Source organism: Tenrec ecaudatus, chromosome 2 (assembly GCF_050624435.1).
Source record: "Tenrec ecaudatus isolate mTenEca1 chromosome 2, mTenEca1.hap1, whole genome shotgun sequence".
In the NCBI taxonomy this organism is placed as follows: Eukaryota; Metazoa; Chordata; class Mammalia; order Afrosoricida; family Tenrecidae; genus Tenrec; species Tenrec ecaudatus.
In genome coordinates, this window is record NC_134531.1 from 201,078,297 (window position 1) to 201,102,924 (window position 24,628).

Sequence of the window (24,628 nt, forward strand, 5' to 3'; positions counted from 1 at the left end):
ACAGTTTGAGGTCTCATAAATCTAGAAGGGCAGTTGTGTACTGTTCAATGAGGTCAGTATGAGTTGAATCAATTTGATAGCAGTGAATGAGTTACAATGCAAACATGTACTTGCTTAAAATAGTTTTGTGTTATATTTACAACAGACTTGTTTGTCTGATATTTTAGTGTGGAGAACATCTTTTTAAATTTTTTAATTTTCAGTTCCATCATTTTTATATGAAATAATAATGCTTTTATATAGGTTGCTTGTTCAATTGGATTCTCTTGATTTATTTTTAAAAGCTTTTCAAAATTATTTTAGCCACTAAATATTTTCAATATAAAAGAACTAGGATTACATATTTAATATACATAAGAAATGCTCCTTCTCACTTCCAATATTTATATAATTTTGTTATCTAAGTTGAATTATTAATTAGTTGAACCATCTATTCAGAAAGAGCTAACAAAGCTGTCAATAAGGTCACATATAATTATAATAGCCCTAAGTACCCAAGAGAGAAGTAATAGTTCATCTTCTCCCAGAAGATTGATCTCCTTTCAAGCCATTGTTTAATAGCAAAGTATTGTCAATAGGGAACTCATTATGAGGGAGTGTGAAGCAGGTAGAATGCAAGACACCAGGAAAGAAGCTGGAACGGAACCCAGACAGTTTCAGAATAGAGAACAAGCCTCAAGGTTACGGAGGAATGAGACACTTGAAGGGTAATGAGTGTTAGGAGAATTTAAGTTATAAGATAAACAAAAGAAAAAGGAGGGAGAATGCAGAAACAAAAAATATATCTCCTTTAAAAAAAGAAAATCATGGAAAGCGAAAGTGAGTAAAGGTGAATCAAAAGACAGTCTTCTGCAAGCCTCCAGCGTGCTTGGGTTTGGAGTAACCCTGTGCATTCCTACAGTGCTTGCAAGAGCAGCTTTGAAAGGGTTTGAGGTCTTGCTCTACAATATCTGCAGAGCAAGGTTATAGAAATTTCAGACATTTAGAAAGAAAAAAAAAAAAAGAAAAAAGAAAAGAAAAAAAAAAGGAAAAAAAAAAGAAGAAAAAAAAAAGACAGTCTTAATGGAACTTGCATTATGATACAAAGAATTGCAAGTAGGTGAGTGAGTGAAAATTATTACATAGCTGACACTTGTTCTGTCCAATCATTGATCACTGGGTATACATGAAACCACAAATTTGTGCTGTATGATTTCAAAGATGAAGTACTTCAAATTTATAAATAATCTACATGTCGCTATTTTGGTAAAATATTGCATGTATGGATGAATTTAAAATACTGTTTTATATTATTCCAAATCAAGTACTTCCCAAATGTATGAGATTAAAATTTGTTATAGTGCTTGTTTAGCAAACTATTAGAGACTAGTTATATTCTGTAAACCTAACAAATCAATTTATTAAAAATTTGAAACAGCTAAGGATTATTTATCTTAAAAGAGTAAATTACAACTAGAAAAGAAATGTTTAGAAACAGATTGTGGTACCAAATGTACAATTTTTCTGGATGTGATTGAACAACTGAATGATATATGTATTAATTCCCAATTAATAATAATAATAAAACCATCTTTCTGATTTTCTTTACTCTTGTTATTCGGATGCTTAGTGTTCTATATGTCTTAGAATGCATATTAGAAATAATCAAATAAAGAACAATTTAAATAGGTATTAATATATGCCATGATTATCACATGCTTCAATATAATGAGTTTATAATATCTGACAACTTCAGCAGAAGTAAAATTTTAAAATATTTTATAGTATGGAAATAAATACTATAGTTATTCCCTTATTTGCCATCATCTCAAATTTATTTTTAAATTTGAAAATGGAAAGTTTTCATGGAAAATGGAAAATTTTAAATAAGAAAGTTTCCAAGTGTACTTTAGCAGTAATTACTCAAAAAAGGAAGTTATGTGATACTTTGAAATCTCATTAAACAAGAAGTGCACTTGTAGCCTGATAAATCAAATTCTTTATCTTCATGCCCTGAGATTTAAAGTAGAAGATATTCATGTTGTATTTTGGGAATAACTGTGAGCAGTGCCTCATATTTGAATATGCATGATTTTCTTCAACCCATGTTAATTAGTTTCTACAGAGAAGTATTAGAAATGTTCCTGAAAACAATTACTAATTGTCTTAAAATTGCTTTGGCTCTGCAGCTTGACCCCAGTGACTAATAGTAATAGCTCTGCTCTGTAAAATGTCTACATCCTAGTTGCTTTCTAATGATCTTATCTGTAATGCACGTAAGACAATCAGAAAATTAAGTCCAAAGAACCTTCAAAATTAATGATAAATTCTATAATCCCACTAGAAAACAGTTGATGGATATATTGGTAGTCCAAAATGACACAGGTACCATGAAATCATATATTCAAGAAAATTTAGAAGCCATTTCAACATTAATTGATAAAATCCTTTTTAAATTCCCTGTCTCACTATCTCACCCATCAATATCTAAATTAAGTCAACTGAGACATTTACTTTAATTGTATAATTAATTATCACACTAGATTTAATATCATCTGAGGAAGCCCTGGAGACACAGTAGTGAAGCCTTCCCCTGTAACTAAATGGAACAATACAAACTCACCAGCAATCCATTGGAGAATGAGGGGACAATCTGCTGCCATGGTGTTACAGCCTTAGAAACCCTATGGTTCAGTTATACTCTACATCTTGGTAAACTAATCTCAGTTCTCAGATCTTTTGATGCCTTATCTTGTTTAATTAGAAGAATACAAAATCACTGCTATGCAGATTATTATCCATCACCTGTAATATCTTCTTGAAGCTTGTGTGAAATACAGACTCACAGGTCCCACTCCTGTTGACTAAATAAAACTGTCATTTTGACAACACACCCAAGTGATTAATCTGCTGATTAGGGATTAAGAAACTAAGCTTTACATGACCTTACCCACCCTTTCCTAAATAAATAAGAGATAGTCATTGCCTATACCAATTTACTTTGCAGTCACATTTTCTAGTATACATACATGCACTGATACTGAATACATGTAGTAAACACTGGGGTTGATGGCGTATAGGACATTGGTTGAATACAAGACTGTGAGACATGGGTAATAAAAGAGGGAATCAGGATATGTAGAGAATGATGTCACTAAAATGGAAGTAAGCATCATATTCCTTAGCTTCAGGAAGCAGTTTACCTTAAGTGTTTTGTTTATTTTAGACATATTTCTTGGTGTGAAAAATGCATTTGTGTAATGGAAAACTCTCAATATCACATCAGTAGCTTTAAATATGAAATTTTCAAAGTCCAAGATCACACTGTAAAAAGAGAAAAAAAATTTAAAACATAATTTATTTCTACAGAATATTTAAAATGCATATGTACAAAATGAAATGTAACAAACACTTGTCATTTCAACAATTTTCAGGTGCTATTCAGATATAAACTATTAGACATTTTATTAATCTATCACAACAATCTGTTCTCAAATGGTTTCTATCCTTAATAAAAACCAAATAGCCCTTAATTAACGTCTTATTTTATAGATTGCATCTAAGTGGGATGACAAAAATTTGTCCTTTTGAGTGACAGTTAGTATAATATACTCAAGGTCCATCTATGTCTTTTCAGGCATCAGAACATAATTTATCTTTTTTATGAATAATAATGAATTGTGTATATGTACAATATTATATATATCCAATCATCTGTTGCTGAACATTTGATTGGAACGTTACCATTGTGAAATGTATTGGTGACTGGAACCTACAAGTGGGAGGCAGTTTTTCAACAAAGTATATTATATGAACCATATATTATTATAATAGTACATGAACCATGTAATATAAACCATATATTATTTTTACATTAGAACCAAATAGAAATGGTTAACTTAGAAAACAGTGATTTCAGAAGAAAAAGGAAGCCTTATTATGGGCTTAGATGTAATCTGTGACTGAAACTGAATCAGGAGAATGCAAAGAAAGCTGTTCAGAGATGGAGAGGCACGATTTAAATCTTGGATTAAAAAATTTAATTGTTGGAAAAATAGGTAAAGTTAGTTGCACATTATTTTCCTAACCAGATAATTATCATAATCAATGTCTCCCTGCTGCATTAAACTAATATTAATCATGTATTGCTAGGTACCCAAGAGGTACAAATGTTAGGAAATATCACAATGGTTATATTCAGTTACTATTCTTTGATGAATGCATTTGTTTACATTTTTCTAGGATTGTGTAATATGCTCCCAAAATTTTTAATCCTGGGTCTTGTTTACAAAATTTCTTTCAGTACTACAATGGACATAGACAATGGAACTGTCGCTCAGGAATTTCTCCTCTTGGGCTTTCCAGGATCCCAGGCCCTTCAGTTCTCTCTCTTCCTGCTTTTTCTGGTGATGTACATCCTCACAGTTGGTGGTAACGTTGCGATCTTGATGTTGGTTGGTACCTCCCACCAGCTCCACACCCCTATGTATTTCTTTCTGAGTAACCTCTCTTTCCTGGAGATTTGGTATACCACAGCTGCAGTCCCCAAAGCTCTGGCCATCCTCCTGGGAAGAAGCCAGACCATATCATTCACTGGCTGCCTTTTGCAGATGTACCTCGTTTTCTCACTAGGCTGCACAGAATACTTCCTCTTGGCAGCCATGGCTTATGACCGTTATCTTGCCATCTGCTATCCTCTACACTATGGTGCCATCATGAGCAGCCTGCTGTCAGCACAGTTGGCTCTGGGCTCTTGGATCTGTGGCTTTCTGGCCATTACAGTGCCCACAGCCCTCATCAGTGGCCTTTCTTTCTGTGGCCCACGTGCCATCAATCACTTCTTCTGTGACATTGCCCCCTGGATTGCCCTTGCCTGTACCAGTACTCAAGCAGTGGAGCTTGTGGCCTTTGTGATTGCTTTTGTGGTCATTCTAAGTTCCTGTCTCATCACCCTGGTCTCCTACCTCTTCATCATTAGCACCATCCTTAGAATCCCCTCAACCAGCGGCCAAAGCAAAGCCTTCTCCACGTGCTCCTCTCATTTAACTGTGGTGCTTATCTGGTATGGATCTACCATTTTCCTTCATATCAGAACCTCAATGAAGGATGCCTTGAATCTGACCAAAGCTGTCACCGTTCTAAACACTGTGGTCACTCCAGTCCTCAACCCGTTCATCTACACCCTCCGTAACAAGGAAGTAAGAGAAACATTGAAAAAGAAATGGAAGAGAAAATAAACTGCCTCTGACCTAAAAAGTCACCTGCTAATTCTGTCCATTAACATGCAGTTTCACAAAGAATAGTGGACGTGAAGCATGATATACAATCTACTTGTTAAGGAATTCATTACTGGTTACGGCAGAAGTCTTAATTTGAAGGAAAGATTAAAATAGCCCAAACAAAATTTCACTAAATGTAATCCTGGGAATCAAAACAAAAATGGAGTGTGATTGCTCTTTTATCTTACATAGGATAAAAAATTAATGTCTTTGATGTAAGCAAATGTTTTCATTCCAATACAGCACAATGAATTCAATTTACCCTTGAGTTATATTTATACAATTAGGAGCATCTATGTAGTTTGTCTCCTAATAGGTGCTTCTGATTGTTTAAGTGGAACTTAAGCAAAACTGGATTAATTCGAGCAGAGGCCCTCGTAGCCTGGTGGGTTACATGTTAGGCGGCTAATCCTGATGTCGGCAGTTTGAAATCTCCAGCTGCTTAGCAGGAGAAAAATGATGTGTTTGACTTCTGACAAGAGTCCCAGTCTCAGAAAACCAGATGGGGCTGCTCTACCTGCCCAGTAGAGTCACCGTGAGTGGGCATTGACTCAATGGCAATGAGTTGGGGTGGTTTTATGTTTTTTATATAATGACAGGAATATTTTATTGAATGGACTCTAGATCCTTATTCCTTTTTAATTTTTTTAATATTTTGAATCACATTTTAAAAGCAATATTTAGAATAGTGAGATTTATGAAGGATATGAAATGATAGGCTAAACAAAAATAATTGAGATTAAGGAGTGCAATTGTTTAAGTATGATAGTTTTCAGAAAAAGATTGATACATATGGAATCAGAAAATGCAAGCATAATGTGCCATATTTGTTTAACAAGGACAGTATACTAAATAATCTCAAAAGTGGGAAATGAAAGTGAAAAGTAGAAAATCAGTACAAAGAGAAGGTCGGGTACAGTAAAGAACTTCATTTCATAGCAGTGTGTTGTCATTTTTGTTGATGTGTGCAGTCACAGGTAATTCAGCCCAAATTTGTCTTCATCCTGTGTTCCCTCGGCCAGAGGAGGCCCTACCTCAGTATCAGTGTTATTCCACTCCCTGTTATTGCTGTGTTGTTGATGGTTGACTCGGATTGACCAGAAACTGATGGGCTTTCTCATTATTATTCCAAGCAAGCCGCTGATATTAGGGCCACTAGTGGCTTCAGAGGGAAAAAAACACAAACCATATTGCTAATCATAGTAGTTATTTGATTTTTCTCCAAAGGGGCCTATCCCTAAGAGAACCACGGTATGAGTCCTTATAATCATCAACCCATAAAATCTTAATTTTCCTTAATCTAAACACCTCTCTATTGCTCTAGATGAGAAGTAACAAATCACGGCTGTGAAAACTGAATCAGATGGCAGATGTATTTTGAAGGTCTTCATCCATACTAGCTTACAGATATAAAAAATAGGATGTTAATCTCTACTCCCATGTAGAGTTCAGGTCTGAGAAGTCCACAGGGTCAGGTCTACCCTGTCCTATAGAGTTGCTATGAACTGATGGCAGTGAGCAATTTATTCTTTATTGGAGAATAGTCTGTATGCTTAGTAGGAGCCTAGTCCCTAAACGTTGTTGGTTTTTTTTTTGGGGGGGGGGTTGCATTATTTGAAGTCTCTTCAAGATGTCTAGTTAAAACGGAGTGGTAAAGGGGGTTGTGGTAAAGAGGAAAAAATACTTTATCACATGTGTGATACTAATAGTCAGAACAATCTATGTCGAATGATTATCATCAGAACACACAAGCACAAACTAAGATGGAAGCAGAGAGAGAGAGAGAGTGGTACAAACCTGGCCCACCAAGCCCCAAGGATGATATTCCTGCGCAGCTCAGCCAGTGCGAAGAGAAGACCATAGGGTTGCCCCCATAATTAGACATGATGTCCCTCACTGACCCATAGTACTACGGGGGACAACACTGGAGACACAGTGAGATAATCGTGCCCGATCTGACAACACAACCCTGGGGAGAAACATTAAGGGCATGCAACAGAGCAGCAAGGGGAGTACAGCAATGAAGTACCTGAGGAATCCAAAAAATAGACTTTGGCTGCTGGTTGTGGCACCTCATCAGACTCGGCCGGAAAACACTCTTAAAGATCAACAAGCAGACCTGGAACTAATTATAGGCTTTCTTTGATGTTATTGTTTTGTATTTTTGTTGTTGCTGTTTTGTTTCAGTTTGTTTTTTGTGTTTATTATGTTTTTGCATGTCTATCTAGATAAGATAGGTTGGATAAGCAATCCAGAGGAGAAAACAAGACCTATAGCACCGGGGGTGGTGGGGGGAACACAGGAGAGGGTGGAAGCAGGGGAAAGGAAGTGTGGAGTCAACAAATCCAGGTACAAGGGAATAAGCGATCTAAAACTGATGGCAAGGAAGGCGTAGGATACCTGGTAAGGCTGGATTGAGGGCAATGTAACCAAGAGTAATTACTGAAACCCAAAGGAAGGCCAAAAATGATAGTGGGACAAGAGGAAAGTAAAAGGAAATAGAGGAAAGAACTTGGAGGCAAAGGACATTTACAGAGGTCTAAATACAGGCATGTTCATATGTAAATGTATTTATATATTGATAGGAAAATAGATCTGTGTACATATATTTATATGTTAAGTATTAAGGTAGCAGACAGACAAGTACTCCCTTAATTCAAGAACACTTTGTTCTAATAAGCTGGCATTCTGTGATTCTCGCCTTCCCAACATGGTTGCTGAAAACAAAATGTGAGCATAAGCAAATGTGGTGAAGAAAGCTGATCGTGCCTGGCTATCAAAAGATATAGTGTCTCGTGTCTTAAAGGCTTGAAGATAAACAAGTAGCCATCTAATTGGGAAGCAACAAATCCCAAATGGAAGAAGCACACCAACCTGTGTAATCATGAGGTGTTGATGGGATCAGGTATGAGGCATCAAAGACCCAGAACAAAAAAATATATGTATCAATGGGAATGAGAGGGAGGGCAGAGTGGAGCCCAAAGACCCATTTGTAGACTATTAGACATCCCCTCAAAAATGGGTAACAAGAAAGACAAATGTCAATCAGGAAGCAGTATAGCACCACTGAAACATACAACATTCCTCTAGTTCTTTAATGCTTTCTTCCCCCAACTATCATGACCCCAATACTACCTTACAAATTTGGCTACACCAGAGCATGTACACCAGTACAAAGAACAGCCTGCAACACAAGGAATGCAGGACAAATAAACCCTTCAGGACCAATAATGAGAGTAGCGATACCAGGAGGGTGGGGGAAGGTGAGGGTAGAAAAGGGGAACCAATCACAATGATGGACATATAACCACCACCACCACCACCAAGAGGGAAAAACAACAGAAAAGCGGGTGAAGGGAGATAGTGATTGGTGTAATATATGAAAAAAAATTATGAATTATTAAGGGTTTATGAGCAAGGGAGGGTGGGGAAGAGAGGGGGAAAATTGGAAACTGATACCAAGGGCTCAAGTAGAAAGAAAATGTTTTGAAAATGATGTTGAAAATATGTGTACAAATGTGCTTGACAAAATTAATGTATGTGTAGATTGTGATAAGAACTGTAAGATACCCCAATAAAATGATTTTAAAAAACCAAAACAAAGAAAGTGAAAAAAATAATTTTAAAAATGAAAATAAAAGCTAGATCACTGTTCTGGAAGACAAATGACATTCATGTTTCCATCGCAAAGTGCCTACTCTCAATACCTCAAAGGAAATGTCTTTGCTCATACTTAATAAAAGTTATGCTCAACACATTTTCCACAAGTTGTGTTTACATTATTATAGTGAAAACAAGGGCACAAAATGTTTTAACTACTAAAGTACATAAATGAGTGTTGTATTGGGATGCTCATATAGAGTAAATATTAATTGAAAGTATTTTTCTACAGTACTGAGTTTTGGTTAAATGTAAGGTAATAGACCTATGGCTTTAATTACTGTACATTGCATTTCATTTTTAAGTTAAAATGGTTTGATGCATAATTTACATCAGAAAAAAACACACTGTGCTCATTCATAAAGTGGAACACATCCTCGACCTTTACATAATTTTAAAATGCAAAATAATAGCAAGTAGTTTTAAACATGGTATGTTCAATATTCACTTTATTGATGCTGAAATTAAGGCGCTGTCCAGTAAGCATTGAACTGCTCTCTAAAAGGTTGGCAGCTCAAAATTAGCTGTCATTCCAGAATGTGGAGAAAAATGAGTCTGCTTGCTCCTGTAAAGATTCCACCTCCGAAACTCTATATGGGGTGGCTGTGAGTGGGAGCCAACTGAGTGGCAGCAGGTTTAGTGGGATTTGGGTACTACAATCATTTAAAAAATTCTGCAGCCAAAGATTTGCTTACTGTGCTTTGCTTCGCCGCTGATGAAGACAGTGGAATGGGTATCTGCTGAATGATGCTAACCAGAAACTTCCACACAGCACAACCACAGAAATATCCGGAAACTATAAGGATGCGTGGATAATATTATAAAGCTATCATGTAGCATCCAAAAACAGAAAAATAAGGGAGACTTCTTCCAATCTCTTTTAGTGGGTTGCAACTGTTTATGAACCACTACTTTTTCATGACCCACTCATTCTCTACTGGTCTCTTGAATCCAGTAGTCCTACAGTTAGGGGTGCAGCAAATTGTCTGAGTGGCTCGGTGGTTAAAGCACTTGGCTAGTGATGACCAAGCAATTTGCAGTTGAAACTCACCAGCTGCTTTGTGGCAGTCAGTTTTATGAGATTGCAGCCTTGGAGACCCGTATAGGACCATTCTACTCTGTCCTTCAAAGTCTCTAAGAATGAGAATCACCTTCAGAGATATTTATATGTTTGCTTGTTAAATTGGTCAAGGGGTTCAGCATCACTTGAAAAAGAGAAGCTACAAAAGAGTTCAAGCGGGTTCCTTTCTCTTGTTATAAGATTATATTATGTTTGCTTGCCACCATGTATGCTCAAAAAATAATTATCTCAGAATACCATTATTGACTTGTGGATGCAAGTTTAATAGGCATTCTTAAATTTAAGTAGCATATAACATACTAAATGAATGCTCTTATTAGTTAGGATCCTTGAAGTGCTTATGTACAAAATATCAGGAACTTTTGAACAACAATTTTAATTGCTTGACATTTGTTAGCTGTGCTAAACAGTATTGAGATGATCACCAACCAACCAAACCAAACCCACACCCAATGCATTGATTCCAACTCCTATTAGATTTATTTCATGATTCTGAGCTTGTAAATCTTTCCAGGAGCAGAAATCCCCACCTTTCTCTAGGGGAGCAGGTGGTGAGCTTGAACCACCCACCTTGCAGTTATCAGTTCAACACTAACCCATTACACTCAGCAGAGCTGCTAGCCTAATCACAGGGTCAATGAATACCTGTTAGAAGACCGCTAAGGTTTAGAAAACAGAATGTATTTTTTGATCTTGAACAGACAATATGTTCATTAGTTTTGAAAATAGTATTCATGTGCTTATTAATTCCGATTTTGTTCTAGTTTTCTGGGAAACCCCATGTAAATGAAAATTAGAAGAGTAAGTCCAACATGGAAATCAACTTTTCTAGTTGTAGTTACTCAGTTAATTTTAAAGCAGGGCTAACAAATTAATTGCTCCAGTGCATCTACTTGTAACAATATTTAATAAGCTAGTATTTACTATCACGAGAGAATTCCTGTTCCTGTAATAGTTATTCCTCCTCTTTCCCCTTCGTTGCGTCTCATTTTCTTCTTCCATTGTCTTTTTTACCTTCTTTCCTACCTTTCCGTTATGTTTCCTTCTGTTCCCTCTTTTCATCTTCTCTCTTCCTTCTTTGTCTCTTCATTTTAACTTAGAACTTAGAAAAGAAAGAACAATTTTAAGACTATATACTCAGAGTTATCTTCTGATGGTTAATCTCCAGAAATGAAAATATAAAGCCTATGCTCATGGTGTAGTGGGGTAGATGTTGGGCTGTTTATCATAGGTCAGCAGTTTGAACCCAGCAGCCACTGTATGTAAGAGAAATGAGGCGTTCTAGTCCCTCGGGTGCCCACAGAAGCAGTTCTGGTCTCCCTACAGAGTTACAGTTCTGAGTCAGGAGAAACTAGATCAGAGTGAGTTTGAGTTTGACACCTTTTGTCACACCTCCATTTAGAATAATTATATGCATGTACTAGAATTCCTGTTTAGAAGCTTGTTCCACATCACCTTAAATTTTCAAAAGATATTTTGGGGTGCTTTTTTGTCAAAATTTTCACATATACCTATACAAAAATCATTTAGAAGTATAAGTCTATTTATATTTTCCACATAGTTGACTTTAACTTCTGAAGAGGGGCATTTTTAATGAACAATTACTTTTATTGTGACTCATATTTTGTAACTAAATATTTAAAAGAAGTGAACAATGACCCGTCCATATATGACAAGAACCTTGACTCATAACCTCAGAAGCAATGAGCCATAAGTAGTCAGAATCTGGACAATAACTCCTAATTTCTTGAAATTTCATCCCACCCCCTTTTAATTTACAACCTACTAGAACGGAATCATTTATGTATTTTAAAGCAATCTAATAAGGAAGTTTGGTTATAATTTGCTTACTACCAGATTCTTTATGCCCCAAACTTCCAGCTTTCCCTTTTTTCAACTAAAAAAAAAACAACAATTTTTTTCCCACTCCTTTCTTAAGGAAATAGTGTGACGGCCACTTCAGACCTTCTCTGACTCCCAAGGTTGAATGCCACAGGCAGAGATTGGACATTCCTCCACAGTCCCAATCTTTGTACCCTGTTCTAACACCAGCTACCCCTCCTATGACCTCTAGTTCTGTGGCTGGGTTTGATAATTGATTGCAATGGCAACACCGAACTCACAGATGATGCTCATGATTGAGGGGACTGGGAGGACATTAGTAAGCTATCTTATGGGTGAGAAGTGCTCAGAACATTGTTGTTCAATGAAGACAGTCTTTTCTCTGCATTGCCAACAGGCAGGCCACTCTCCAGTCCTCAGCCATTTGAGCAGGCCTCTGCCCTGCTTGGGCAAAGCTACACGGCTCTTTTAGGGTGACCAGTAAATACTCAGAGGGAATTCCACTCAATTATAAGCCTCAACCTTGAAGTATTGCACCCGAGCACCTTCAGTCAGTAAAGCCAGTTCTTCAAGCTAAATATGTGCTGAGAGGCACCATTTCACATGCCAGGCTTGTGCCCTAGAGCACTACACTTGATATGCTCTGTGGGCTCCGAAATCCACTCCACTCTCTTATGTAATTGCTCCGTGTTATATTGGTGCTGCTGCTCTGCCACCCCTCCGGTGTCAATCCTATGTCCTGGATGAAGGAAGTTAATGTGCAGGGGAAAATTTGGGATGAAAACCACAGAATCTATACCTGAATCTTCTCCCGACTGGCAGTGAGATTCCACTCTACCTGCTTCTAAGTGGCTCACTTTATTATACCAAAGAGGATGCCAATCATAATTAACTCTGTTAAAATTACTCACAGCTGAATCTTATTTAAGAAATCAGCATCTTCCCCCACCTTCTTACCTAAGCTAATGAAGAAAACAAAGGTCTTTTGGTGGAAGATTATTACTAGAAAGGCCAGTTTAGATCAATGCATTTCACCTGTCTGCGTTTTAGCAAACACAGTGACTAACCAAGATCATATCATTCTAGATGATTGCTACGGGGTTGTGGTTTGGTCTGGGGTTCATTTCATAGGTCAGAGAGGTATTTATAATAACTGCTGGATAATGATCAGTATTGTAAATCTCAGACTGATGCTTCAACAGCCAAGACATATTTGGTATTAGTGATAGATTCAAGGAGCTATGATATAAAGTTCTAAGGCTTACCTGAAATCAGAAGACAGTGAATACTTGGTGTTGTAGGAAATTTGAATTTACTAAGTGAATAAATCCTTGAACTATTTTTGCATAAAAATCTCATCTGTATTCTATAGCAGCTCAAAGCATTGACATAGATAGTGTGACCTTCTCTCTTAGAGGGGTGTGCCAGGTCCTGCAGGGAACTCAGTGTTGTCATCCACAGGGGAACAGCAAGCTGCACCAACGTGATTTGTGTGGAGCCAGGGATGAGCCGGGATCACACACTCACACGGCAGCAAAGGGGTGTGCCAAAGGTTTATTTAAGCGCAGGGTTAATGAAAAATAGATGAATCAGGGACTGGCACCATTATTTAATTAGTTACAAAGTTTGTCCTTGGGTCTTGTCCACAGTTCTTTCTAATTTATTTCTGGCAACAATTTTGGGTGAGATTGTCTTGAGTCCTGTCCCAGGCTATAAATCTGGCCTTAAGGTGTCGAACTTTCCCCAGGGTGGAACTCTGGATAAGATGTCTCAGGATAGCCAGCCAACCTGACCTCAACTTTGAGGAATTTACCCGGCTTGTTGTCTCCAGGATCATTGTTTATTTCCCTAGCCTGCAGAATGCACACAAAGTACTTGCATTCATCCTTTAGCAAGCAGAATGGTCATTCTCTTGGCAGGCAAGAGCCCCTATCCTGTCGCTGTGACTTAGGGGCTTACTTAATCAGTGTAAACTATTATTTTAAGTCAAACAATGACCATAAATGTTGGTCAGTGCAGTGAAATTCCCAGGGATATAGTAGAAGCACAGAAATATTAATTCACTGGTATTTTTTCAAAACCAAAGATGTATGGGTCTCCTTCCTACTGAAGGTGGGTGCTCTGGCTGAAAGAAGGACAAAAAAGAGTGTTACAGTACTACAAATGAGCATATATATAATAAAAACAATAACAACAAGAAATCATAAAGAAATATCAAGGTAGTACAGGTAAAAAGAGAGAAGAATTATGTATAAAAGACTGGAAAACTCCAGAAAAGATATATCATAAAAATAAGATAGAAACAGAACCTTATCAATTAGTGGAAAACAAAACAGGAAAACCAAGATTAGTGAAATCACTCGGAGGCAGCAAACAACAAGCAAACTATAAGGAACTTACAGATAATAGAGCAAGGAAAACTAAAGAGGAGTAATTATAAAAATGCACTTAAAAGAAAATGCAATATAAGCTGCTAAAGTCTTCCTGAAAGAATGGAGCCGAATTTTAACACGGCGGGGCTAGGAAGAGAATAATGAACGTCAGCCTCTGTCAAAAGGAGCTGTTATGAGGCAGAGGTCAGCTAGGCAGCCTTCTTTGCCAGTTTGGACACAAACACCGCTCTGAAAGCACTCTCGACTTCTCTGCTGGGTTCAAAATGAATCGTAATGGTCCCGCAGAACTGATAGGCCATATTATGATTGTGAAGTTTATTAGTATTCATGACATGGTTCTGAGGTCAGGGTAGCATCTTCTCTATCATTATAAGTGATAATAAAGGGTATATAATAAAGAAATGGTCAATTCAGCAACAACTAATAATAAATACATATTCTTTCAATGCCAAGGAATCAAAATATATAAAACAAATTGTGACAGAATTGAAGCGAGACAGTACTACAATAGTATTAGAAAACTTCAGCATAACACTTTGCATGATGGACTCAAAAATTAGAAAGTAAATAAATGTTTTGGCAAAACATCAAACTCCTTTTAATGACAAATTGGATATACATTTGTTGAACATAAAATATACTTTTGTTGAAAAATAAAAGAGTCATACTTTGCACAATACCTTACACACACACACACACAGTGAATCAAATACTGATATATTAAAGATAAAGATCCTGGAGAAAATCATAGCAACTGTATTAGTCTGCGTAGACTCGAGAAACAAATTCATAGACAACCATATGTATATAAGAAAGAACTTTATATACAAGAGCAACTAAATATAGAGAAAATATCCCAGATAATGGCCCATATATCCAATACCAATCTATAAATTCCTCTTCAAACTTACAAAACACATGCAATGATGCTGAATGCAAGATGATCACAGGCCGGTGGGTAGAAAGTCTTGTGGATCCAGTGACAGTGAAAGCATTTCAGCACTGGCAGGGTCTTCATTTGTCTCCTTCAGCTCCAGGGCTCCAGCATAGCTCCATGTGTCTTGTCAGTAGGAATATCTCACAGGGAGTGTGTGAGTGTCCCAACTCCAGTGAGCTGTTTATCTCCTTAGTGCCTCCAAATGAGTTCATCAAGCTGCTACATGATTGACAGTCTAAACTACACCCTTTTATGTTAACGTCTCAAATTGACAACAGATTATGTAACTACCACAGTAACAATACTACTTTTTGGGTTTTGTGACCTGCTTTCTGTCTATCAAGCACAGTTACAAATGCACAAACAATAAAAGACCAACTAGATACTTGGGATATCCAAATATTTAAATACTAAATATTTAAATAATATTTGGATATTAAAATCTAGAACACATTTATGTTGATGATGAGGGAGCTCAAATGACAAGGTGCTAAATTTTAGCCTAAACGCATCTTCAGCACTCTACTTTGCAATGCATTCTACATGTTAGCAAGGGCATTCACATCCCTGGTCCAGGGCTTTAATCCACATGTATTTCGCTTTCCCTCTTTGTTTTTAAATTGAAACAGCTTTAAAATGAGCCAAAGGGTGATCATGTGATAAGATATTACATTTTGCCCTAACTATGTCTGCCATAATCAACTTGACAATGTTGCTAATTAAGAGAGCTATTCACATCCCTCAACTCTGATCAGAGAAAATTCACCAGAGGCTTAATCCATGTACGGACCCTGGAAATGGGTTTTGGGTTGCACTGTCATCATAGCCTTCTGTAAACCAGGTGTTAAAAACTAAATCTCTGATGCCATTCCTTCCTTTATATTTGGATTATAATATGTGCAATCCTTGGATCACACAGCCTGGTGTGGGTGGACTTAGTTGATGCCTCACTTAGATGGCTGCACCTTTGAAAACAAGCCTTAAAGGATCCACACAGTATTATTTAAGGAAGTTGGGGACCATCTAGTTTCCTCACCACACTTGCCTATTGCACTCTTCTTGAGGTAAAGCATCAAGCAGGGCCATGGAAATGAAGTCTCCAGGTGAATCAGGGACATATATAGATGCATGAAAAGACTGTTTCTTTGGTCTCTAGAATATTGTTTAATTTTAAAATCTGTTTTAATCTTAACTTGAGTTTATATATTTTTCAGATGACTTGCCACTAACTTTTGGATGTGGGAACTACTTCATGAACATTTAATGCTTTCCCTATGATTATAATGGTAAGTAAGCTCCAGGAAGAAATATATAATATATTGATTCTCTAGTGGTATAATACTATTATTAATTTTTCTATGGAGTCTTCTTTCTTATTTTAATACCCATTTATTTACTCTGAGTCCGAATTGAAAATTGAGTCTGAATTCTCAAAATTTCTATAATATATTTCCTTTTTTGGCCATGTTTTAGAGTAATCACCTATTTGACACAGTTGGGCTTAAATATTAAATTTTCATTTATTTGTAACAAACTCCTACTTATTTAAATTAAGTGTTACTGGTGTACATGGTTGCATGCATTAAAATTCACCAACTTTGTTCATTTAGTTGAGATTTGAAAAATATATTAATATACAGTTGAATAATCAGTACCAAATAATATCAAACAAGACATTTTGATCAGTTTTGCAAATATTTTACATTTTTCAAGATTTTAGAGAAAATGATGTTGAGAAATAAATTATTTGAAGATTTACAGGACTGATTATCTATTTTTGGACTTAAAACAAACAATTCATTTATTCAGAGTAGAACTCATCAAATGTTTTCTCTTTTTAAAAATATTTAATTTGTATTTTATTTCAATTCTAATTAGGGACATATTTTAAAGTTGCCTCTTCCCTGTTTTATTTGAAATTATCCATGTTTTATTTTCACTTTAAGAGATTATGTATATTTGGTATGTTGACTATATGCAATTATATATATAATTTTTTCTATAGAAATAGCCAAATAATTTTAACAATAAGACTTATAATGAGTGGTGAACATTCATTGCCACATCTGGATATCAACAAGATATTTTAAAATGATGAGAAATTTTATAGGGGTACTGTTAAATTATGTCATATTAGAACCATGTTTATACATTTACTTTGGGCTAGCATAAAGCCTCATATTACATAGCTCTGAAAAGTTGTTTGTATGGATTGGTGCTGATTGTCTTATGAGAATCATTAAATCTATATATTGGAATGTCCAAAAGTATCTTCATGTCCTAACAGCTTGATATTTGATAAAGTTGAGAAAATTTGATTAAATTTAATTTTAGAATTCTATTTTCAAAAACACCTCTTCAATGGGGATAATTTGAATAAGTTCTCAAAATTGTATATTTTTCAAAAATTAATTGTTTGATATAAAGATTTTGGAAAAAAGAATAACAAAAATGCATTTATTTATAAATCATTTTATTGGGGGCTTGTACAACTCTTATCACAATCCATACATACATGTATTGTGTCAAGCATATTTATACATTTGTTGCCATGATCATTCTCAAAATATTTGTTTTCCACTTGAACCCTTGGTATCAGCTCCCCATTTTCTCCTCTCCCCTACCCACCCCCCCATGAACCATTGATAATTTATAAATTTTCATTTTGTCATGTCTTACATTGTCAATGGCTCCTTTCACCCACTTTACATCCCCTTACAGAAGGGTTGCGGGGAGGAGACAAGCCAGTCAGTATGCAGTGAAGCAATGGTGAAACATGTAACTTTTCTCTAGTTCTTTAATGCTTCCTTTCCATGCCACCGCCCAAATATTATGAGCCCAAGTCTACATTACAAATCCGGCTAGACCAGAGGATGTACACTGGTACAGATCAGAGCTGGAAACATGTGGAATCCAGGACAGATGATCTCTTCAGGAACTATGGTGAGAGTGGCAATACTAGGAGGGTGGAGGGAAGGTGGGGTAGAAAGGGGGAACCTATTTCAAGGATCTACATATAACCTGTTCCCTGGGAGAAGGACAACAAAAATGCATTTATAAAAATTTTTATGCAAAATGTGTCATTGAACCTGAAAGTAAATTCTTTTTATTTCTACAGGATTGTAGATTATTTGCATGTACATGTTTGTTTTTGACCTTGCTTATATAAGCTTAAAGATAGAACTTAAACAAAACAAATAAACAACAAAACCGTTGCTTTGTAATGAAACTTTGTAGTGAAACTCAGGGAAATTAACGTGTATTTTAGGTAAATCTGTGTTCCATGGACTTTACATGGCTGTGACCTTCCTGAAATAGATTGCCAAATTTTACTTCTGAGATACCTGTAGATGGACACAAACTTTAACCTTTCAATTATATTCAAGTGCATGTGTAATTTCGAGGCTGAGGGACTCAAGATTAGAATGGAGAAGGTTAAAAAGATAAGGGCCCTTTCTCCCACTCAATAATTCATACACATTATGTTATGTAATATTGATTGCAATCCCTACAATGAAATAGCAGTCTTCCCACTTACTTATTATGCTTGCCATTTCCACTTATATTTCCTTCCTACTCTTTCTGCCTTCTGATAGTTAATTTTGGTCTCCTATGGTTGACTATTCTAAGGAATGAGTACTCTACTCCCTTGTGTTCACCATATAAATCTCTCTGAAAGTTGACTGAAAGTTAAGTCCTTGACCTGAAAGATCTCAAAGGGTTATATTCTTGAAGGTTACATTTGTTTCTATCAGATCAGTAAATCTTGTCTTTTCCAGTGATTTTTAAGTTTTGTTCCGCATTTATCATCCGTCCTAAGGTGTCAGCAATGGTAGATGGGTACCACCTACTTACTCTGATCTCTGGGGTACGGAGGTTGAAGTTCCTGTGTTTCATCATTTTTTAGACTATTCGTTTCCTTATGCCTTTGACTTTATTCATTCAGTTTTTCTTTTGTTGGGGATCCTTCAGTAGTTGTTCCTTGAATGTCTGCTCAGAAGCTTTTAGCGCCGCAGTTTGTGCTCAGCAAAACAGAATGTCAACCAGTGGCTTTGTGGACTTTGTTACACCAATTAACCTTGATAAGGAAATAGTCTTGAGCCTCCATACCAGGGAATCATCCCCTCAAGGTTTTATGTTCGTGCTGAGAAGCATTCATAACTTTTCCCGCATATGATATAATTGCACTCATGGATATGTTTGCAGGATATCTTAACACATATTATAAAACCATCCCTTTAAATTTCTCATCCACTTCATCTTGAGTGTATACTATGCACTCACTCATTGATGATAGCTATTGTTGTTGTTATTATAAAACTGAGTATGAAATAGCATGTGCCTTTGTTGCCTTACCTTTGGTGCTCCCCCAATATTTTCATCATTTTGCGCTGACCACTTTTGAAACTTGACAGATCATTTAGTGAAATATCAATTAGGAAATAGAGAGTTTAAAAACCTTTGTAAACTCGGCATGCATACAACATCTCACAAGCATAGATAGAAAACGCCACACAACAGTGTAATATACATTCTGCCCCTTGCACGTGGATCATTCTTTAGACTAGCTCCTATGTTAAATCATGAAATAACTTTCAATGGTAAAGTTCTGATAAAATATAAATGACCTTTTTTGATGGTGGAATAAAAAAGAAGGAAATAGCAAAAAGTGAACTGGAAAATTAACAAATATATTTGAATAAATATATTATTCAATGTCTAATCAGTAAAAGAGCGAATTACAAGGGAAATCAGAATATTTTGAAGAATGAAAAATGAAAGCACAACATAATAAAATTTAAGGAACATAGTCCATTTCTTCTCTTCCCTGTAGAATTACTGTAAGTCAGAATTGACGCTATGGTAATGAAAAGAGAGTCAGCAAAAACAAACAAACAAACAAAAAAAACAGGCTCCGAAAGTAATTAGAACTATAAATACCTACATGAAACTACATTAATTTCAAGGAATTAGAAAAATGAAACAAATTAAGTCCAAAACTATAAAGAATATGGAAACAAGTAATATAAATGAAGAAATAAGTGAAACATCAAAGTAAAAGAACAAAATCAATGAAATAAGAAATTGGTTCTTTGAAATGAATATATAACTGATAAAACTTTAGCAAAACTGACAAAAAGAAAATACCAGAAGGCATTAGTGAAAATTAATAATGTGTATAGTAATATCAGAATAATAATTTAAATAATGAGTAGAAGTACAAGGGCGTAGTATTGAAACATCAATACCAAATCTCTGTTTTTCTTGTTGTTGTTGTTAGGCGCCCTGGAGCGGGTGCAGACCCTCAGCGAGCCTGTGTGCATCAGAAGAAAGGCTGCTGTGTGCGGAGCCACCCTCACAGTTCTTTTGAGCCCAAAGAGCCGCTGTGTCGATCCAGCTCGTGGAGCACCTTCCTCTTTTGCTGTCACTCTATTCTGCCAAGCATGAGGTCTGTCTTCAGGGACTGATTACTCTTGATATGGCTAAAGTATGTGAGAGAAAGTCTTGCCATTCTCGCCTTTAGAGCAATCTGGTTATGCACCATCCACGGCAGATGTGTTGGGGTTTGGGGCAGTCCATAATACTTCCAAATTCTTCACTAACACCATCATTCAAATGCACTGATTGTGTTGTTGTTCTTTCTTATTGAATGTCCACTTTTCACAAGCATATGAGGTAAATGAAAATACCAGGACTTGAGTCAAAATCACCTGAATCTTCAAAGTAACATCCTTGCCTTTCAACACTTCAAAGAAGTCTTATACAACAGAGACATGCAATCCGTCCTTTGATCTCTTTAATCCTGCCTCCATGTGCACTGATTATGCATCCCATCAAGACAAAGTCTTTGACAACTTTAAGCTTTTCTACTATTACCATGATGTTACCTACTGGTGCCATTGTGAGGATTGGTGTTTTCTTATGTTGAGTCATAATCCATACTGAAGGCTGAAATCCTTGATCTGCATCAGCAATTGCTTCAAATCCTCATTCTCAGCAAGAAAGGATGTGTCATCTACATGAAGAGGTTGCTAATAAGCCTTTCTCAGATCCTGACATTACATTCTTCTTCATAGAATTCAGCTCTCTGATTATTTACTCTGCATAGAGCTTGAAAAAATATAGCGAGAGGACAAAACCCTGATGCATACCTTTTGGGATTTTAAAACATTCTGTATTCCCTTGTTCTGTTCACACAACCACCTTTTGATTTATGTACAGGTTTCACATTAGTACAATGAAGTATTTTGGAATTTCTATTCTTCTCAAGCCTATCCATAGTTTATTATGATCCACACAGTCAAATGGTTTTTCATAGTCAATAATATATAAGTAAGCATAGTTCTTTTATTATTTGCTTTCAGCGAAGATCCATCTGAGTTCAGTAAAGGTAGCCTTTGTACCATGAATCCAGCCTGAACCTCTGGCAGCTCCCTGTCAATGGATCACTGCAACTGTTGCATTTGTAATGCATGGTATTTTTCTATTATTTGAGCATTCTTTTGGGTTATCACAAAAAATATAATATAAATAAAATGAGTAGTTTTCTAGAAACATAAATTACTAAATAGACCAAAGAAGAAATAGAAAATGCAAACAGATTTATTTATATAGCAAATGAAGACACTGAATCTGTAGGCAAAACCCTCCCAAGTAGAGAAAAATTCATCAGTACCAGCTAACTTCAGCAGAAGATTCTGCCAAAGTTCTTATCAGACTTTTCAAAGATACAGAAGACATGGAAGTACTTCCTAACTCATTCTATGTGTCCATCATTTTAATACTAATAGCACATACAATGTTGAAAGAAAAAAAAATTTCAGTCTTAATAAATACAGAATGTCAAGTTCGGGACTATATGCTAGCAAACAAATTAGGAGTATATTAGATTTATATACAATGCACATGTAATTTATCTTAAGATTTATCTAAGAAGTCAAGGTTGGTTCAACTTAAGAAAATAAACCTATGTATCACAGCATATTAATAGAATGAGAGGAGGCAAGAATATAAAAAAAACAAAAAATACCATATGAAGTGAGACAGAAAATACATTTCTTAAAATCTAATATTTTTCATGAAAATATTTTGAAAATGATAAATAGAAAGAAAAACATGATAAGGAGCCTTTAACAAAACCCCACACCTAACATCATTTCAATGGTGAAAACTTCAAATTTTACTCATAAATTCAGGAACAAGGATGCCTGTGATAACTATTTTCATGTACCAGTCTTACTACATATTCTAGTCAAGAATAGTGAAAAAATTGAGTTAGATTATCCAAGTGGAAAACAGAAGAGATAAAGCTACTTTGTTTACTGATAAGAAGATCCTGTGAACACAGAATGAGAAATATTCTGAGGAAACTGCTAGAGCTAATAAACATACCCATCAATATTTCAGAATATAAGTGCAATATGCAAAAATCTTTAATACTTTTGTATAGCAGTAATAGATAAATGACATGAAAATATGAAAAAACTGTAATCTAAAAATAAATATATATATAATCTAAAAAAGGAAAAATATAAATAAAATCAATTCTGTGAGACATACACTGAAAATATTCAAATATTGCTAAAAACAACTTATAAGAGACTAGGTATTGGAAACTACATCAGAAAATGACTCATCAATTTTTTCTGTGTCATGGAGCAGAAGACTCACTATTGTTAATATTCCAATACTGCTCAAAGTTCTGTTCTACAGTGTTGCTACCAGGCAGACCTGACTTGGTGGAACCTAACCACAACTACTATAGAAAGATATGCAAAGGACCATTGGCCTTTTATCAAAATTCCACGTATTTCTTATTGAGAAATGGGAGAGCTAGTCCTTGAATGAATAGCAAATTTAATAGTTTCCCAAATGTCCAAATTACTAGTGAAATAAATAGACCAATACCAAGGTTTCCCACTTTTTTTAAAAAATACACTACAAAATTACAGCAATGAAAAGAAGGAGGCACTGGTATAATGATAGACATTGGAAGAGAACTAATGGAATAAACATTGGATTTAAAAATAAATTTTATATATCTTTAACGGTTGTTTTTCAAACAAGAGAAGCAAATCCATTAATTTAGAAAATATTAGTCCCTTGAAACATGGTGGTGTGGCAACTAGGTTTCCATCCAGAAGAAATAACAGCATGCATGAAATTTTACTTAAGTTGATTTAATTATCTAAATCCCATTTCTTATGAGAATAGTAGGTCTAAACTTTCAATACCTCTTATGGTATTGGGTTCTTATATAGAGCATTAGAAACATGAGCAACAAAATTTTAAAAATGTAGAAAAACTGAACATCATCAAAAATGTAGCAAGCATAACACTTTTGGTACATTAAGAACATTATCAAGAAGTGAAAAGAAAACTAACAATATTGATGGAGATACTGGGAAGTCATATATCCTAAAAAGCTTTTTATATTTAGAATATATATATTTAAAGGTCAGATAACTCATGAATTGAAAGAGTAACAAGCTACTAAAAATAACTAGACAACGGACATAGACATTTCTCTAAAGAAGACTAAAGATGTTCTTTTATGCTCAGAAAGATGCTCGTCATCATTATTTACCAAGCAAAGGTAAATCTAAAGACCATATACCTATATACCTGTCATGAGGGAAATTATAAAAATACAAAAATAGCAATTGTTAATTATTATGTAAAGAAATTGGAACCCTAGCATATTTCTGGTGGGAATATAAGATGGTACAACTACTCTGGAAACTACTCAGTTTTTTGGTTTCTAAAAACTTTAAACATAGAATTATCATTTGACCAAGAAATGCCACTTATAAGGATATTCACAAGATTACTGAAAATAGAGATTAAAACAGATATTTGTTCATAAGTTACTTCAGAACTATTCACCCAGTCAACAAATGGGTGGATTAATGCTGCAGGTACATACAATGAAATATGAGTTTTAGCCATACAGATAAAGGAAGTCTGCTACATGTCCTACCATAGGTTAATTTCACACAAAAATAGGCTCAGTGAAATAAGTCCTATATAAAATATACAAATTTTCAATGTTCTAGACTGGGTGAATGCAGGTAGACAGGAGAATATAAGTGGGTTTCAGACACTGTGGCTGCAACAAGGGACTCAAGAATGGGAACAATTGTTATGATTGTGCGGACAGGCAGTGTTTCCTTCTCTTAAGCACTCGGTTCCTCTTTATTGGAACTGACTCAATGGCATCTAACAACTACAACCGAGATATAAACAGGGGCTAAATGGGGTGCAATCGTGGTTGTTAATGGATACTGAGTTTCTGTTACAGAGGATTGAAATAGTTTAGAAATAGATACTAAGAAAAGTCACACATTATTAATGGAATTTGTGAAAAGATATTATGTATATTGTGCCACAGTAAAAAATGTACACATTTAAAAATCAGAATAAGAAAGCTTTGAAAATAAAAATGAGAGCAGTAAAT

The 24,628-nt window shown here is 35.5% G+C and overlaps 1 protein-coding gene and 1 non-coding gene across 2 annotated transcripts; both read left to right on the top strand.

The window, feature by feature from the left end:
* Nucleotides 1-849: 849 nt before the first annotated feature.
* Nucleotides 850-984, top strand: LOC142441553 (small nucleolar RNA SNORA9). The gene has a single exon (XR_012782924.1). It is a non-coding gene; the product is annotated as a small nucleolar RNA SNORA9 (small nucleolar RNA).
* Nucleotides 985-4,289: 3,305 nt separating this feature from the next.
* Nucleotides 4,290-5,216, top strand: LOC142441246 (olfactory receptor 6F1-like). Its single transcript, XM_075543297.1, has one exon. The coding sequence runs from the start codon at nucleotides 4,290-4,292 to the stop codon at nucleotides 5,214-5,216; it is 927 nt and encodes a 308-aa protein (XP_075399412.1).
* The last annotated feature ends 19,412 nt before the right edge of the window (nucleotides 5,217-24,628 follow it).

Bases quoted from the DNA above. Each gene is read 5' to 3' on its own strand.
- LOC142441246 (XM_075543297.1), top strand. From the start codon at position 4,290: ATGGACATAGACAATGGAACTGTCGCTCAGGAATTTCTCCTCTTGGGC.